Source organism: Amborella trichopoda, chromosome 13 (genome assembly GCF_054954075.1).
Source record: "Amborella trichopoda isolate Santa Cruz 75 chromosome 13, AtrichopodaSantaCruz75HAP2 v2.0, whole genome shotgun sequence".
Lineage (NCBI taxonomy): Eukaryota > Viridiplantae > Streptophyta > Magnoliopsida > Amborellales > Amborellaceae > Amborella > Amborella trichopoda.
The window spans coordinates 48,993,560-49,011,462 of NC_142348.1; the positions used below are offsets into that span (position 1 = coordinate 48,993,560).

General features: G+C 34.6%; 1 protein-coding gene and 1 long non-coding RNA gene across 2 annotated transcripts; one reads left to right on the plus strand and one right to left on the minus strand.

The window, feature by feature from the left end:
* Positions 1-4,315: 4,315 nt before the first annotated feature.
* On the plus strand, positions 4,316-9,574 carry LOC18446030 (xanthotoxin 5-hydroxylase CYP82C4). The gene is made up of 2 exons (XM_006856156.4): positions 4,316-5,263; positions 8,682-9,574. The coding sequence occupies exons 1-2, from the start codon at positions 4,340-4,342 to the stop codon at positions 9,303-9,305; spliced, it is 1,548 nt and encodes a 515-aa protein (XP_006856218.1). The 5' UTR covers positions 4,316-4,339; the 3' UTR covers positions 9,306-9,574.
* Positions 5,282-7,387, minus strand: LOC148779299 (uncharacterized). Its single transcript, XR_016048367.1, has 2 exons — positions 6,778-7,387; positions 5,282-5,423 (listed from the first exon to the last, which is right to left on the minus strand). It is a non-coding gene; the product is annotated as an uncharacterized LOC148779299 (long non-coding RNA).
* Positions 9,575-17,903: the final 8,329 nt, after the last annotated feature.

Below are 17,903 nucleotides of genomic sequence, written 5' to 3' on the forward strand. Positions count from 1 at the left end.
ACGTCATAGACAAAGTTAAAGTTTGGATGTGTATTCCTTTAATTATTTAAAATTGTAACCATACGCGAACTTCACCGGAAATGCAAAAGAATTATAGATAAATCCGATTCCATTTGGCCGTATACGACAATGTATCGTGTCGTCACATCACATCACACAGTGCAAGTCGTAGCATTTAATGTTTAGACTTTAGAGTGAGGGGTTTCTGCACTACATGTCTTCGATAAACCCAACTTCCAAAACTTAATCGTCAATAGAATTCGAAAGTGGTAGAAATATCATCGATGCGGATTGGGGATACGCAGGTTTGGCTGCATGGAAACCGGGTCCGTTACAAAGATCCATCCGGCCAAGTCGGCATATGAAGAAATACACGCTCATTAATAAATATATTTTTTAGATAGAGTTTTCATGTAACTTATCCACAACTTAATTTTTTTTTTCATATTTTTCGCACAAACAAACTTTATATACATATATTTATAGGGAAAAAGTTCATTTTCTAGATGGAAATACCTTTTCTCTATACTGCCTTTTCCACCCTCCAACTGTCGGACCGCACTTCCCAACTATCGGACCGCACTTTTCAATTGCTTTATACAGTGTCGAAGCTCTACAGTCAGGTTGTACTTTACACAGTGCTGGAGCCTTATTACCGGACCAAACTTTTCATAGTACCAGAGTGCTACTTTCGGACCGCATTTACACGGTACCAGAGGCCCCTATTTTGATGGGATAGAACAGAGAGAGGCGTGAGTAAAATAAAAGTAAAGGAGGGTAGATTAAGTCTTTTTTTATTTTTATTTTTTATTACAATTTTTTTACATAAAAAATATATTTTTAAGGTTTTTTTGTAATTTTTCTAAAAATCTATCACTGAAATGGATTCGAGAGAAGGGCTGCATACATACATACGACGCGGACAACTCGAAACCCCATTCACCATTCAATTATTTGCTTCTCATTTCAACGATGGCAACATATTGGCATTTAAGTTCTTTGTCCAAATTTGACGTTGCATTTGCAAAAGGTACCCGGAAAGAGAGTACATGCTAAGAATAGAACAAGAGAGTAATATTGGAAGATTGTTTACCTTTGTTGCAACTTGTCTACCTTCGCTCCTCATCCTGACCATTGCATGTGGGTGGTTGAAAATGTGCAATTAATGTAGTTAAATAAAAGAAAAAAGTTTCAAACTTTTTAACGCATTTCTAATTGACCGATTTCACATCTAATGGCTAGAGATGATATTTGTATAATAATGTTTTCGTCAGGATCTATCTATAGTTTTAAATTTGTAGTGCTGACTTATGGATCAATCTCATTCGTTAAACAAATGGGGATTTGTTTATGGTGATGATATCATTGACCTTGAAAGGAAGCATGCTGATTTTGGTCTAGCATACGTTTTAGTATTAAAGTAAGGAAAAAGTTTATATAAGGTTACAACCTTAAAATGTAGAACAATGGATGCACCTCAAAAATCTATCGGAAAATGTTATTTTAATGTTGAAAAACTCTGTGATTGATCATCTCGACATCTAGACATATGACTATGAAAAATAAACAGATTTTGAGTCTCATAAATAGTGCATCTTACAACATATTATCTACACCGTCCATTTTCAAGACTTTCATATGTTTATAGTTCTACTTGATTTAACCATTTTTGGAAATTAAAATTTTGTAATTAGATATAAAAATAGATTTTGAGATAATTCTAAGACAATTTTACATCAAAATTATATATTATAATAAAATTTGGAGGTGCACCTTAATTGGATTGTTTAAGGTTACAACCTTATGGAAACCACACCCTTAAAGTAATGGACATTATTGAGATGGAGCCTAAGGCAAATAGGTCACACATTATATCTTCTCATCTCTGATGAAAATGTGATGCAGTGGTGATAGCTGGACAATGGATATCTGAATTAATTTTACTAGGACTAGGGAGATGTGATCAGGTTCAAAGTCGTCGTATTTTAGAATTTTAGAATTTTAGAATTTTAGAATTTTATTGGGTCAAGGCAGAGGTAGTTAGGGTGAAAGTTGTTGTATTTTAAAGTTTCTGAATTTTATTAGGTCTAGGCACATGAGTATTTGGAATTTCAGTTCCCACCATAGGGAGTCTAGAGTTTTGAGTTGACAATGAAAAAGTAAAAAATATCACTAGGATCGTCAATTTTTTTTTTTTAATAATGACTAGAACCCTCAATTTCTAAAATTATTTTACGATAGCCCCTCTCAATTTGTCTCGTTCAAGGAGTATTAAATTGTTTGCGGAACAATCAACCCCTTGGTCCCCTCTTTACCTTTTGTTTCTCACTTTTCTACATGAAATTTGATATTAATAATTTCTCTTATACCACATAAGGACACCATCCTCCCATCCCTTTTTACCTCACGTAGTATAAGAAAATTGTTAATGTCCAAGTTTATGTAAAATGTGAAAAAAGAGAAGAGGGAAATGATAAAAAGGGTACATTAATAGTTTTAGGGGAACTTTAATGCCAGAGAAAAGTTCGAATCAGTTTAAAAATTGGAGCTCCTTACCATATTTTCTCTAAAGAAACAAAAAACTTTTTCATTCAATAGGATTGCGTCATTCAATCTCTTTCTAAAATGCTAAGAACTTTTCGTACAATGGAATTCTTCATTTACTGGCAGCTCTCCGCAGCATCCCTATGTCCGTGATGCCACCAGTGGCTCATGTCCTCTCTCGCAATGACTCTTTATTTTTCAGATGGATGCAACTGGAGTACGTTATATTTTAGAGTGAATTACTTGCGTATACACAAAAAAATGCTAAAGTACGAAATGAGTTAATTTTGCATTTAAATTCCGCATAATGTACGTCAACCTTAGGTTTTTTATTTTTTTAAAAATAACCCTTCAGTCCTTGAACTGCATTTTATTTTATTTTTTTTGAAGTTTTTTGATAGTAGTGTTGTTCCTTAATGTTTAGGGCAATGCCTGGTTAGTTCGAGTTTAGCATCATCAGATCACCTTTTGTGGTGCTCTTCACAACGGTCCGAGGTTGGCAACCTTAGGCTGCAAAGACTGACATTGTTAAACATTAAGAGGCGGTCCAAGCTGCCCATTCTTGGATTGCCTTCTCTCGTGCTTTTTATGAAGGTCTAAGGTTGGTATCCTCGGACTGCATTAGCTCCTTTGTTTACTAAGAAATAATGCATTCCGAGATGTCAATCTCAAACTGCTTTCTAGTTTGGGCGCTGCACTATTAACGATAAAACGAGTGATTTACGTACGGACCTTAAAATTTCAGTTAAAATATGAAATGCTCCACTTATATGTAAAAATTACAAAGAAGGTTGGTTAACTTTTTTTGTTTTTTTTCAAAATTTCTTTTCAGTCAATCCCTAATTTTGAATTTTTTTTTTGTTTTTTTGTTTTTTTAAATTGTTTTCGTTAGTAGGGCAGTGCCTTAAAGCTTGGGGCACTACCTTACTAACAAAAAAAAATAGAAAATAAACAAAAAAAATCAAAATAATATTTGTATTAACAACTAACAAAAATAATTTTATCAAGAATATCTATATTTTGTATTTAGGATCGTCTATTCTAGATAAAATTAATCGTCCGATGCCTAGATTTACTTGCTTGGAAAATACAACTTGTGCTTCATTTGTGGATTCCTCCTTCGTAACAAAAATGAGAAATCCCCATCTTTAATGGAAGGTTAAAACAAGTATATAATGGCCACTTAAATGAGTAATTTAAAAGAAAACAACGTATGGTAAGTTGAATCATTTTGAGACGGTTTTTGAGGCATGACATAAATGTATGTAAGAAATCTATCATAAAGCCTCTAATTGGTTTGTAACCGATCCATCCTCATAACATGCAATCAAATATTTGGCATCTCAAACTTTGACAATATTTTCATGGGTTTTCGGAATACTTCAAAGGACCACCATGAAGAAGAAGATGACAACAAAGGTTTGTCATCTCAAACTTTGACAATACTTCATGGTGGTCCGTTGTAGATCAATGATTCACATGGAAAATCTAATAAAAGTACAAACTAAACCATTTTTAATTCTGATAGTCTTTTTCTTTTAGATTTTCAAAGATTCAAGAACCATTAAAAAAACCAGGTCAAATTGTTTAATTGATAGCTTATTAATACCAAAAACTTGAAGAGAAGACTTTAGTTTAAAAATAGTCTCATGCAGACATATTCAACATTCTCCTTTTTCATGTAACCGACATGCTTCAGCATCCTCCCTTGCTTATAAATTCAGGTAACTAAATACAAACTACAAATCACTTAATCCCCCATCAAAATCTTGCTTTCGTGCTGAATAGGACCACCATGGAGTATCTTAACCTCCTGCAAGTCCTCCTTGCAATGGTTGTCATCTTCTTCGTCCATCGCCTCCTGATTGTATCCGGAAAGAAAAAATTAAAAAATGAAGCGCCGGAACCGAAAGGCAAATGGCCGGTTCTCGGGCATTTGCCACTGCTCGCGGGCTCTGCACTCCCGCACCGAACATTGGCTGCTCTCGCAGAGAAATATGGCCCTGTTCTAACCCTCCGCCTCGGATCACGATTGACGCTGGTTGTGAGTAGCTGGGAATTTGCCAAGGAATGCTTCACTACTAACGACCGGGTCTTCGCGACCCGCCCAGACAACCCAGCCTCGGAGCACTTAGCCTACAACAAAGCCATGCTGGGGTTCGCTCCCTATGGGCCATACTGGCGGGAGTCGCGTAAGATTGCCACTCTAGAGCTCTTTTCGGCCCGCCGCCTAGAGCTTCTAAAGCATGTGCGTGTCTCCGAGGTCGATATGTGCGTGGGGGAGTTGTATAATCAGTGGTCTCTGGACAGGAAAGATGGAAATATAACAGTGGACATGAAGCAGAAGCTGGAGGACTTGACATTGAATGTTGTCACCAGGATGGTGGCCGGGAAGCGGTACTACGGCACAGGAGTCGGTGTCGAGGGCGGTGAGGCAAGGCGCTTTCAGCAACTGATCGAGGAGCTGTTTCGACTCGCCGCCACTTTCGACATCACGGATTCGCTTCCATTCTTGAGGTGGGCTGGGATTGGGGGCTACAAGAGAGAAATGGTACGGGTGTCAAGTGAATTAGGAGAGACGTTTGAAAGGTGGGCAGAGGATAAAAAGCAGCAGAAGAGCGCCGGCAACGATTTCTTGGATGTGCTCGTGGCCACTGTAAAGGAGGGCACCTTCCCTACAGACCATACTCCAAATACCATTATCAAAGGCATAGCAGTGGTAAGTCATATTATTAGATTTTTTTTTTAATAAGGAATTAGATTTACTTAGATTCAAGATTCAAACTCAATTAACCCACTTTTCAAAATATTGACATGACAAAAAAAAACAAAGAAATAAAGAATTTTCCTACCTTACACGGTCCCTAATGGAATACGCCCTAGTTCCAATGGTTTAAAAAACGGATCGGTGACCCGGATCGGGCTTCTAAAAAACTGATCCGGATCGGCGCATCGGCGATTCCGATCGGGAATCGGGTGAATCGGTCAGAATAAAGCTTAAAAAAAATTCGAAAAAATTATTAAAATTCATTATAAATATTGTTTTTTAGGAATTCAATAAAAAATGAGGGTACTCCATTAAGAATTTTCATGTTTTTGAATGAATATGCGAATATTGATATGTTCTTTCCCTGCATGAATCGCCATTCAGCATTTAATTTACAGTATTTCGTGCTCATCCCTATACTGTTGCTGTTGGGACTCGATATGTGAATAATATGGCTGGGATAGGGTGGCCTCAGAATCATCATCTCTCTCATTTTCTCTTTAAATAATATGGATTAAAAAAAAAAATTAACAAATTTTCAAAAAAATCGATCATGGATTAAAAAAAAAATCACAAATTTTCAAAAAATTCTATCATGGATTACAAAAAAAAATTCGATCATGGATTAAAAAAAAAAAATCACAAATTTTCAAAAAATTCAATCATGGATTACATAAAATTCGATCATGGATTACATAAAATTCGATCATGGATTACATAAAATTCGATCATGGATTACAAAAAAAAACAAACAAAAAAAAACAAAAAATTCAATCGTGGATTACAAAAAAAGAAAAAAACAGTTCGATCATGGATTACAAAAAATTCAATCATGGATTACAAAAAACTCTATCATAGGTTACAAAAAAAGCAAAAAACAAAAAATTCAATCATGGATTACAAAAAAAAAAAACAAACATTTCGATCATGGATTACAAAAAAAAAACAAACATTTCGATCATGTATTACAAAACATTTGATCATGGATTACAAAAAATTCTATCATGGGTTACAAAAAAAAAAAAAAAAACAAAAAAATCGATCATGGATTACAAGAAAAGAAAACAAACATTTCGATCATGGATTACAAAAAATTCTATTATGGGTTACAAAAAACCAAAAAATTCGATCATGGATTACAAAAAAACAAAAACAATTCGATCATGGATTACAAAAAAACAAAAACAATTCGATCATGGATTACAAAAAAATCGATCAAGTATTACAAAAAAATCTATCATGGATTACAACAAAAAAAAAAAAAAAAAAATTCCGTACGGACTCGCCGATTCACTGTTCGGACTCGCCGATTCCGTACAGTGAATCGGCGATTCACTGTACAGAATCGTCCGGTTCTCTCTAGAACCGGACGATTTCCGATTTTTTAGGCGATCCGGTCCCCTTTCACGATTTCCCGAGTCGAACCGGGCGAGTCCGGTTCGACTCGGCGTTTTTTAAAACGCTGCCTAGTTCAAAATGATTTGAGAAACACTTCTCAGAAGCTCTGGTATGGGCTGAGTCCACCGAGTAACTCGGCCTGGTCATAGTGGTGAGGCGTGTTCCTAGCAAGTTAGGTGCCAAAATTCGCAAGGCCTAAAATTTTTATCATCATCAAAGCTTTTTTCCAATTTATTGGTGTCATCAATATGCGAATGAAAATATAAAACAATTATAAGGTACTAACGACATTTTGCTAGTTTGTTAGATCATTTTAGAAATCTTCGTAGTTTTTTATAGATCATTTGGAAATTTTCATACATTTCCTTTTAATTTTTTTTTTAAATATTCAAGATATAAACCTAATTTTAAATCCATCTCTTACACTTTTTTTAAATTTATTTAGACTCTTAACGTTTTGTAATGATCCTTTTACTCATTCTATTTTTAAAGACTTTTAAGAAACTTTTTACCCTTTTAGAATATCGTTTTGATATTTTTTGTTGGGTGCACATAACTCAGCCTAGTTACTGGCCTTGGCCTAAGGGCGGAGTACAATGGCTACGATCTTCTAAGCACAGATCCAAAGTTTTTGAGAAAATATTGCCTCGATAATGATAGGAAAAAAAGCAAGTACTTTACACAGTGCAGAAACGAAAGCTCAATTAAATAAGGAATAAATAAAAAAGTATAAAAACGTTTTATCAGTAAAAGGGAAAATAAATAAATATTAAACGATTGATTTGGACGGTAGCAATGGAGGAGGTATAGGGCCAGAGCGCACCGACACTGTCCTGAAGTCCTGAACCGATTAACTATACAATTGACTTCTCCATACCCAAGATGACGTCCACCACGTTTTCTCTGTTATTATTATTATTATTTTTTAATTTTTTTTTCCGAGTTGGAGAACAAATATATATAAAAGTACTTCGAGTTGCGTAACAAATATATTTAAAAGTACATGTTTTATTTCAGGTAGCAGTTAATTGATGTGATAAAATCCCCCCACCTAATAATATGAGTGAGTAATTTTACACCTAATAATATGAGTGAGTATCCATTACGTCTTCCAAAACAAGTAAACGCGTCAAATGCTACTGGACAAATCTTACAGATATGCACTACATTTTTTAATTTTGCGACATACAAAAGTAATTCATCTCGCAGGAAAACGGGGTGTGAACTATTGATATTGGTAAAATTCAATGAAAAAATTATCAAAATATTCACTAAAGATGAATTGTCAGCCGTTTGACCTTTTTGCATCTGTTCCAACTTATAATCGTTTTTTCACAGCGATTTTTTGGGTGCGGTTTCTATGAGGTTGCAACTTTAAACAATTTACGATTTTTTGGGTGTGGTTTTTATAAGGTTGTAATTTTAAACAATCTAATTAAGACGCACTTTCAAATTATATCATAACATATAATTTTGCTGTAAAATTTTTTTTAGGATTATTTGAAGATCTATTTTCATATCTAATTATAAAATTTTAAACTCAAAAAATTGTTAAAATTAAGTAGATCATTGAACATATGAAAATATGGAAAATGGATGGTCTAGCTAATGTGTTGCAATATGTATTATTTCTAGGACTCAATTTCTTCTTATTTTTTTTCCATCTTGACATCGAGAGGATCAATTGAAGGGTTTTCAAAATTAAAATAACTTTTTTCGATGTATTTTTGAGATGCATCTATAATTCTTCATTTTAAATCTGCAACCTTATATAAACTTTTTTCCTTTATAAATTAAGTGAAAAGATATTGGTATGAAGTTAAGCAGTATTTGGATACGTGTCTCACAAAAAGTAGCTTTTTTTTTACCCTTTTTTGTAAGGGCGTAAAGAATCGCTGGGTCCACTTAAGACCGACCCGAGTGGGCGTAGATACAAAACCATTATAAATACTAAAACCATTTTTATTGGCAGAATATCATAATGGCAGGAACCGACACCTCGGCTGCCACAATGACGTGGGCCCTGGCCGCGCTGGTGAACACGCGCCATGTGCTAGAGAAGGTCCAGGCCGAGCTAGACGTTCACGTTGGCAGGGACCGTATGGTCGAAGAGGCTGACGTCAAACACCTCACATACCTAAATGCGGTGATCAAGGAGATCATGCGCCTCTACCCCGCGGGCCCGCTCCTTGTCCCCCACGAGGCCATGGAGGACTGCACGGTGGGGGGATTCAAGGTGCGGGCTGGCACCCGCCTCCTAGTGAACGCATGGAAAATACACAGAGATCCTCGTGTATGGGAAGATGCAGAGGAGTTCAAGCCTGAGAGGTTCCTGACCACCAAGGCAGATGTGGATGTCTATGGAAAGCATTTCGAATACATTCCGTTCGGCGCCGGGAGACGGTCGTGCCCCGGGCTGTCTCTGGCCCTCCATGTCATGCACTTGACGTTGGCACGTCTGTTGCAGGCATTCGAGTGGGGCACCCAGACAGGAGAGAAGGTGGACATGGGTGAGAACTTTGGTTTAACACTTCGAAAGGATGGACCTCTCGAACTCACTGTGAAGCCTCGATTGCCATTACAGCTTTACCAGTAGAGGTCTACTTGACATAAAAATAGAAATATGGGTCGAGGAAAGATGGTGTGATTTGCTCTTGTGTTTTCACTAGGATAGTGTGATTTTTTTTGCAGCAGAAAGGAAAGGAAAAGAATTTGTCGAGCACAAATAGTATTGACTTTTGTTAGTGGTATTTGTATGACTTCGAATTTTGGAATTTTGCAGTGCAGTTTGTATAGAGTCTAGACTCTAAACAATCAAATTAGGGCCTACCTTCAAATAGGGTTCAGAAATATGGTTTCAATAAATCTTTGTGATAGCCTTAAAATTTATATTTATTTATAAAGTTTAAAGCTTCAAAAATAGTATAGATTGATAGATATATGAAAACTTGAAAATTTTGAAAATTGATGGCCTAAAAATAAGTTACAAAATACATTATTTTCAAAACCTGAAATTCTTTTTTTTCTCATGTCCATGCATCTTGATGTTGAGATGATCAATTTAGATATATTTGAGTATAAAAAACAACCTCTTCTAGTGAAATTTTTGAGATAGTCTCAAATTTGATTGTTTAGAGCCTCAACTTTATATAATCTTTTTCCTTTTTGAATACGTATTGTCTTATATGTAAAAATCAATCCCATAATGAAGATGATGAATTTGCGAAAATGTCAAAATGAATAGCTATCCAACAATGAAAAGCTATCTCAAATTTAATAGAGAGAAATTATTTCAAAAAATTTATAGAGAAATTTTTTCTCAAATTTTAAATCTTAGAGAGAGAGTATCTCAAAATTTAAGAGAGAGAAACTACATCAAATTTGTGAGAGAGAAAGTGTTTAAAGGTTTTAGAGAGAGAAACTATCTCAAATTTTTTAGAGAGAGACTATTTCAAATTTTAATTTTTGAAAGAGATTGTATTAAAATATTAGAGAAAGTTTTAGATAGAGAAACTATCTCAAAATTTTTAGAGAGAAACTATTTCAAATTTTAATTTTTGAAAGAGATTGTATTAAAATATTAGAGAAAGTTTTAGATAGAGAAACTATCTCAAAATTTTTAGAGAGAGAGAGAAATGATTTGCATTTCCAAAAAAAGATATTCTTGTCAATCCAAACATGGAATTTGTACTTTCTTGATTTCTATCAAATGCCATCCAAACAGCATACAACCATACACTATATTCCAAGAAATGTCAATTCCAATAAATCTCAATTTTTGGATTGACTTTTGTTAGGGTTGAAAAATCTAAGGATCCAAATAGGCCCTAAAGGCTTACCCTAAAGGCGTGAGTATTATGACTTTCTTAACCGCCTTTATGTTGAGATCGATAAGGCCCTTGTTCTCAAAGAAACCCTCTTTTTTATTTTATCAAAGGTATAGTACGCTCAATCTTTTAAAGAAACATGGGAGGTGTGATTTTGAATGTCGTCAAACCTAACAAAATGAAAGAATGCTTTCTCTTGTTCAATTGCCAGCCATAGACTTTTACAAGTCAGTACGCATGCCCAAGCATTGGATTAAAGGTCGGTCTAAGATGGATTGCGCACCTGCTTCCCTTGCCAAATCTTAGATTAATCAATAACCTTTTAGCATTCTCTTAGCACATGTGGTCACACGTATGGGTGGTAATCGGCCAGCTGGGCTAATCCAAGATCGGCTCAAGAGCAAAAAGGCGGGCTTTGTATCGTTCAATGGATCCATTTGTGTTGCTCTAATTTTGTACACTAATTGATAATCTGCTACAGACTTCCTAAGAGGCGTATTAGCAAGATCCCAAGAAGTCCTAAGAGGCTAAATAGCAAGATCCCAAGAACGGGTTTTATACCAGGCATTTAGTACATTGGTCCTAGTTTTCTGCCAATTGGCATCAGATAAGCCGTCTTTATATGACTTCGGCTCATGAAGAGAAAAAACAATAGTCAAGAAGCAATGGAAATCTTAAAAATCCCGAGATGTTGGTAGAGTGATGTTCGATAGGTTTAAGCTGCAGGTCGTTGCCAAGCGATGCAGCATCAAGATGGGTCCATTAGGTTCTGAAGTAGCAGGGTTGGAGTTAATATGCTGGTTAGTCCTCTGAGCATCCTTAGAAGGAGGTAGATGAGGTGTAATAGGGTTAACATCGCATAACGAGTTCCATTATAGGTGGAGTCAGTCAAGAGATCAAGAAACTAAAGTGACTCAAAATATGAATTGAAGAGATGTGAAAATTTCAAACTAGAATAAAAGCATACATGTTCCGAGAAGGTAACATGGTGACAAATACTATGTTCATGCATCGACATCCATTCTGCTAAATAATGCAACCCAAGCCTACATAGGTCAGATTTTTGGGGCAAGTTATTTCTTCCAACTTTAGGTAAGAGACTAAAACATGCTGATCCAAAAATATGAAGTTGAGAATAAAATCAAGACTAATCGAATAAAATCGTTTGAAGGGAGACGATCTACCTATAGCTGATGAAGGGATATAATTGATAACATAAGTAGACGTTTATACGACCTCTTTCCAAAATTTTCGTGGAATAGAGGAGGAGAGTAACTACTAACAAGCAATCTTAATGACATTATGATTTTATGTTTCGCTATGCAATTCTGTTGCAATTTCAAGACAAAACTAATCAGCCAAGGTACTATTAGACATAAGGTGTTTTTAAAAGATTTAGAAAAATACTCTCCACTAGATCAGAACAAAATTTTTTATTTGTTTTTGAATTGAATCTTGACCGTGGTAGAAAATTCATCATAAACCATATAAAAGTATGATTTTTAGTGTAACTAATATAACTAGTAATAACAAAAAAGATTATATTAAAAAAATACTATAGTAGCGAGAACAACCCACAAATGGCACAAGAGTGAGTCCCAATAAATCAGAATGTATAAGATGAAAAGTAGAAGAAGAAATAGTTTTACTATTAGAACATAGTAAAGCGATACGTTTTGCCAACCATCAATTGAGACAGCCAATGATATTTTTAGTTTGTACAAAACCAAATTTGTCAGTTGGCACCCGATAGTTAAGCCTTGGAAAGGAAACCCGACCAAATCTTATATACTAAAGTGAAAAAGGTCATGAGAAGGGAGAAATTCTTGTACAGGAAAACACCAAACTTCTATACATGATTTCCGTAGAGAAAAGGGTAGTAACACACAACTTGCGACCGGATTAAAATCAGTTGTTTAGAGAAAAAAAGAAGAAATGTTTGGTTAAGGATTTTGATTGAAGTACTCATCTAGATGATCGTTCGACAACAATGAATCATAGCTCAAAACCTAGGGAAGCAAGATAGATTCTAGCTAAGTGCTATATTGAGATCAGACCTTAGACCATGAAGAGCCGAGACCGATTTAGTCGCCTCAATAACAATCGACAAGATCAAGGCGGGCTAACACAATAGAAAATCTACAGACTTGAGAAATAGACAATAAACGATCCATGATATAATCCCAAGTTTCTCTGAAGATAATTCTTTTTAAGAAAAAGTTTATTTAAGGTTGCAACTTTAAAATGTAGAACTACGGATGCACCTCAAAACTCCATCGAAAAAGGTTGTGTTAATGTTGAAAAACCCTGTGATTGATCATCTCGACATCAAGATGTAGGACTATGGAAAAAAAAAAGATTTTGAGTCTCAAAAATAATGCCTCTTACAACATATTATCTACACCGTTCAGTTTCAAGATTTTCACATGTTTATAGATCAACTTGATTTTAACCATTTTTTAGAATTTAAAATTTTATAATTAGATATCCAAGTAGATTTTGAGATAATCCTAAAAACATTTTACATCAAAATTATATATTATGATAAAATTTGAAGGTGCACCATAGTTGAATTGTTTAAGGTTGCAATCCTATGGAAACCACACCCTTCTTCTTATATTGATATCTCTTGAATATACAAACTTGTACAAATAGATATGAATAATGGATGATTAGAGCAGAAAGAAATCGTAGACACCTATACTAGATTCAGACTTACCATAAATACAAGACACACACTTACTATCAATACAAGATGCTACCCTTCCTATTTAAAATGTCCACAATACACACTTTCCCCAGTAACCCCGTTAATAATATGTACACTTTTCTTATTTTCCTCAATATGAAGCACCAAGAATCTTAACAAATCAACAAAAGAACGCCTCATGGAGAGTCAGTCCAAGATAATCATTTGGTCCTTGAAATGATATTTCACCTTTTTTTTTTGCATATATCCACTTCTTGAATAAATAACTAAGCGTGTATGATGATCCCTGAATTATTTACGTAGCTACAAGAAACAATAAAGGATCTCATTTTGGATAATAATAATTGAAAAACGCATTCCTGGTCATTGATCATTTGATCTAACAAAGTCATCTATAATCACCCTTTTTTTTCCCTCTAATTGCTCGAAATATAATTTTTTTCGAATGTCAAAAGTTTCTATTAACCTTGGCAAAATTGATGTGCTAATGTAACTGTAGAAAATTGTCAATATTTCCTGTGCATCCTAAACCTTTTGACTCTCAAAGAGGGTTGAGCTATGCTTCCGTTTGCCAGAGCATCTGGCTCTAAACTCTTCTCTTTGTAAATGTGTGCAGAGTGTATTTCTTTCCCAACAATGGTGTCCCTAATCCATGAGTGGGATTTGGTGGCATAAGTCCTTGAAGCCTACTTTGATCTATGTTCATTTATCACACACTCCTGACGAGGGCCGAAGAACATAACTGGATCCTATCCATCATAGTCCCTTAGCCACTCCCCTTACATTAGTTGGTTTAGAGATTCAATGAGAACTCCTATCAAAATTTAACTTAATAGAGCTAATACTTGGAGGTAATTTCTAAATATTAGCTCTAAATGCGTTCCAATTTGACCTAATATTTATGTTGTTAACCATCAAAATGCTTCAAGAAATTAATGGAGAAAGGTAGACGCCCATATTTGTCTCTCTTTATTTATAGAGATTAGAAGGTCAATGAGTTAATAAAAGACGAAGTGGAGTGGCTTTGACAAGAGTGAGGCTAAGCCCTTTTCTCATTGTAACTAGTGTTCGTAATATCGGCCCGTTCAACTTTAAACTGGGGTAGATTGGAGCCGGCCATCGGCAAGTTTCGCTTTTGGTTGGTTTTGATGAATTTGGCGGATATTAAAAAATTTCAAAAAATCATTTAAACTCTCTACAAATAAGGAATTTGTTTGTCATGCGTTTTTTAAATTTTTTTAATCATTCTGAAAAATATTTCAAAGTGTTTTGGCCATAGATGCTTATTTTTATTTTTTTCCATTTTTTAAATTTTTTTCAAAAACACCTTTGGATACAAAATGATTTTTTTAAATCCATTTTTTTTCATTAAGTTTTTCAACTTCATTTGGACATGCTTTTTTTAATCATATTTTAACTGAACTTTTCATATAGTTTTTTGAACTTTTTGTATTTTTTATTTTTAATACTTTTTTTAACCAACCAAGACTTGCCCGGTGAAAGAAATTGGGTTACTCGAAATGAGGCTTTTGGCCGGTTTCCGAGGCCGGTTAGTTTTTCGAACACTGATTTCAACGCATTCACCGGAATGTGTTTCCAATTCAAAGGCATGTAAGAAATGTGCAAGGGTGTCGCTCAACACATGCATAGCAAAAGCAATTCCAAGGAAAGACCTACGCCCAGATCCAAGTATAAACTCGAAAATCTTTCCCCATGCATCTATGTCCATGTGACTCAGACGAATAAAATAAAATAAAATAGATAAAAAAAGGAGAGAGAGAAAGCCCAAGTCATTGTAATGCCCGTGGTGCCTTTTGCAGCTGTTACTAAGTATTACAAAAATAAAAATAAAAATAGAACAAAGGACATACACGATAAACGAGAAAAAAGAAGGTAAAAACATTATTATTACATTCAGCACGAAAATTTTAAGGGCGAGGTTTTGGTACCGAGGCATTTTATAAAATTCGTAATAGGTTCTTTAATGTTTTCTATTGTTTTTAGAAAGATTGAAAAATATTTTGGTCATGAGTACTTGCCTTTTTTGTTTAGATTATTTCTAGAAACCCCTAGGCACAAATTTATTTTTCAAAATCCATGTTTTTAGGTACTTTTTTAATCTCATCTGAATGTATTATGTTTAATTATACTTTCGACATAATTTTCATATGCTTTGGGATTTTTTAAGATTTGGTTAAATTTTTTTAACCCTTTCTAGCCTGGACATGACCCGCTCGATTAGGGCCGGTTATTGGGATCGGTTCTGGGTAACCTGGAAATGGCCCCTAGCCGGGTTTTGTCCCCAGGTCGTGGTTTTTGACCTGCATAAAACCTCTGGAAACCATGCAAGTCCATTTCTATTAAATTCTAAATTTTATAAATAATGTAGATATGGTGGATATTGAAGAATTGGTGCAAGTATTAAAAAAGAGAAAGTATAGAATGAAGCCATTTACCTTTGATGCAAGGTGGTCACATTAATGTTGACCATTGGATGTGAAATTTGGCGGATGCAGGTATTCCATTGACTAAGCTCAAACTTCAAAAGAAATTTTTTCGAACTCTGTGACACATCCAAACTATCAAATTTCATATCAAATGGTTGTAAAGAATTGTGACCATTTTACATCAAAGATAAATGGTCTCATGGTATACAATCCAATTACAAAAAAGTCTGATATAAACCACATTTAGCGATTGATATATATTCTTTGAAATCCATGATCGTCAAAAGTAAAGATAAGCACCTTGAGATTTTTTGGAACTATATGGGTTCAGCAATATTTGAGGTATGGTTTTACAAATACCCTTGCAGACCTGAAATATTAAACTAACTTTTCGCTTCAAACATGAAATATTTTGTATCTTTTCTTCATCGACGACATTCGTCAGGCAAAAACTAGCGCAAACGTGCATACCAATTATCAATACCTACCCTACAATGAGGAGTCGGAAGAAAAAAAAAACCTACCCGAACAGTGTATTTAATTATCCCATTCATTGTCATGCTTAATTTTTAAATGATTTTCTATGAGCCAACGTATAGCATGAGATTTTATTGAATAAAGCACCATTTGGTTTCCAAGCCAAAATAGAAATATTGAAATTTTTTTGACCTAGTGTTCACTTGACCTTAATAAAGAGTTTGATTTTCCAATTTGAGTTATCTCTCACTTGTAAATGCTTTTCTAATGGAAAATATTTTGATAATGCTTCTTATCTATTAAAATAAGCAAAGCCTTACCTCAAAACTCATGGACAATAAGCAAAGCCTGACCTAGTGTTCACTTGACCTTAATGAAGAGTTTGATTTTCCAATTTGAGCTATCTCTCAAATGTAATTGGTTTTTCTAATTGAAAATATTTTGATAGATCTGCTTCTCTATCAAAATAAGCAAAGCTTCACGTCAAAACTAATGGACAATAGCTGCTTTAGTGTAAAAAACTTTCAAATTGACCATCTCGGCCTTGAACGTTATGCTTGTGAAGAAAGATTGAGATTTCAAGCCCTAAATATAGGGAATATTTTAACGCATTATAAAGACCGTCCATTTTCCCCTAAAAAGAAGTGTCATGGATCGGCAAGATTTACAGCATTTTTTGTATTTCAAATTGATTTTAGAGCAATCATGAAGACTTATAATGTCTAAAGTGCTTTTGGAAAGACGATTCAAAGCGAGGCTTAACTTTGATTTCATAGAGCCTAAGCTTTATAGAAATTGCATCCTTTTCTAATTGAAGTTTCTAAAAGTATGGGCATGAAAATAGAAAAGAAAAATAAATACAAAAACCTCCAGATTTTAGCAAAAATTACGTGCAAGATCGTGCAAGATCGATCAACACGCATGCATGAAAATAGAAAAGAAAAATACAAAAAGCTCTATTTTTTGGCAAAAATTACGCACAAGATAGATCAACACGCATTCTTTATTTTCAAAGATAGCTCTTAAGTATGATGTTTCTAACCAAAGTTTAAATTCCTTTTTATTTATCTTTTCATCTTGAAATTTTTAGAAGAGTTTTTATGTATGGGCATGAAAATAAAAAAGAAAATACAAAAAATGCCATTTTTTTGGCAAAAATTACGTGCAAGGACGATCAACACGCGCCCTTTATTTTCAAAGATCACTGTTCGGTATAATAATTCTAACATCGGACAAATAATTTTAAATTCCTTTCTATTAATTTTTCATTAGGTTGTAGCCAATCCGATGTCCTAAACTTTGAACAGACAAGGTTTAAGCAGTCTGAGGTTGAGGACCTCAAACAAGTAGTTCTACACTCTATTGCCACAGGATAACAGTTTGAGGTCTCGAACTGCTCACTGGACTAAGCAATCATGGGTTCGGGACATCGGATTGCTCCCAAAATAAAAAAAAAAACGTAAAAAAAAATTAAAAACCGATCCGACGTAGGCAACATCAGATGAGTAAGCTGAGTTAAAAAAGATATGAGTCAACCGACCTTTTCACATAATTTTTGTGGAAATATACAGCTTTTTGTGTTTGCCCTTTTGGTTTTGGTATCCATACGTAAATAACTCTTTCAAGAAAATCACTCCGACGTATTGTTTAAAAAGTTAAGGGAAGCCTCTCTCCCTCGTTTAACGAAGACCTCTCTCCCTCATTCTCCCTCTCTACCACGGTCTTACCACCAT

Coding starts and splice junctions, on each gene's coding strand:
- LOC18446030 (XM_006856156.4), top strand. CDS start 4,340: ATGGAGTATCTTAACCTCCTGCAAGTCCTCCTTGCAATGGTTGTCATC. Junction 5,264..8,681: donor TTATCAAAGGCATAGCAGTG/GTAAGTCATATT, acceptor TTTTATTGGCAG/AATATCATAATGGCAGGAAC.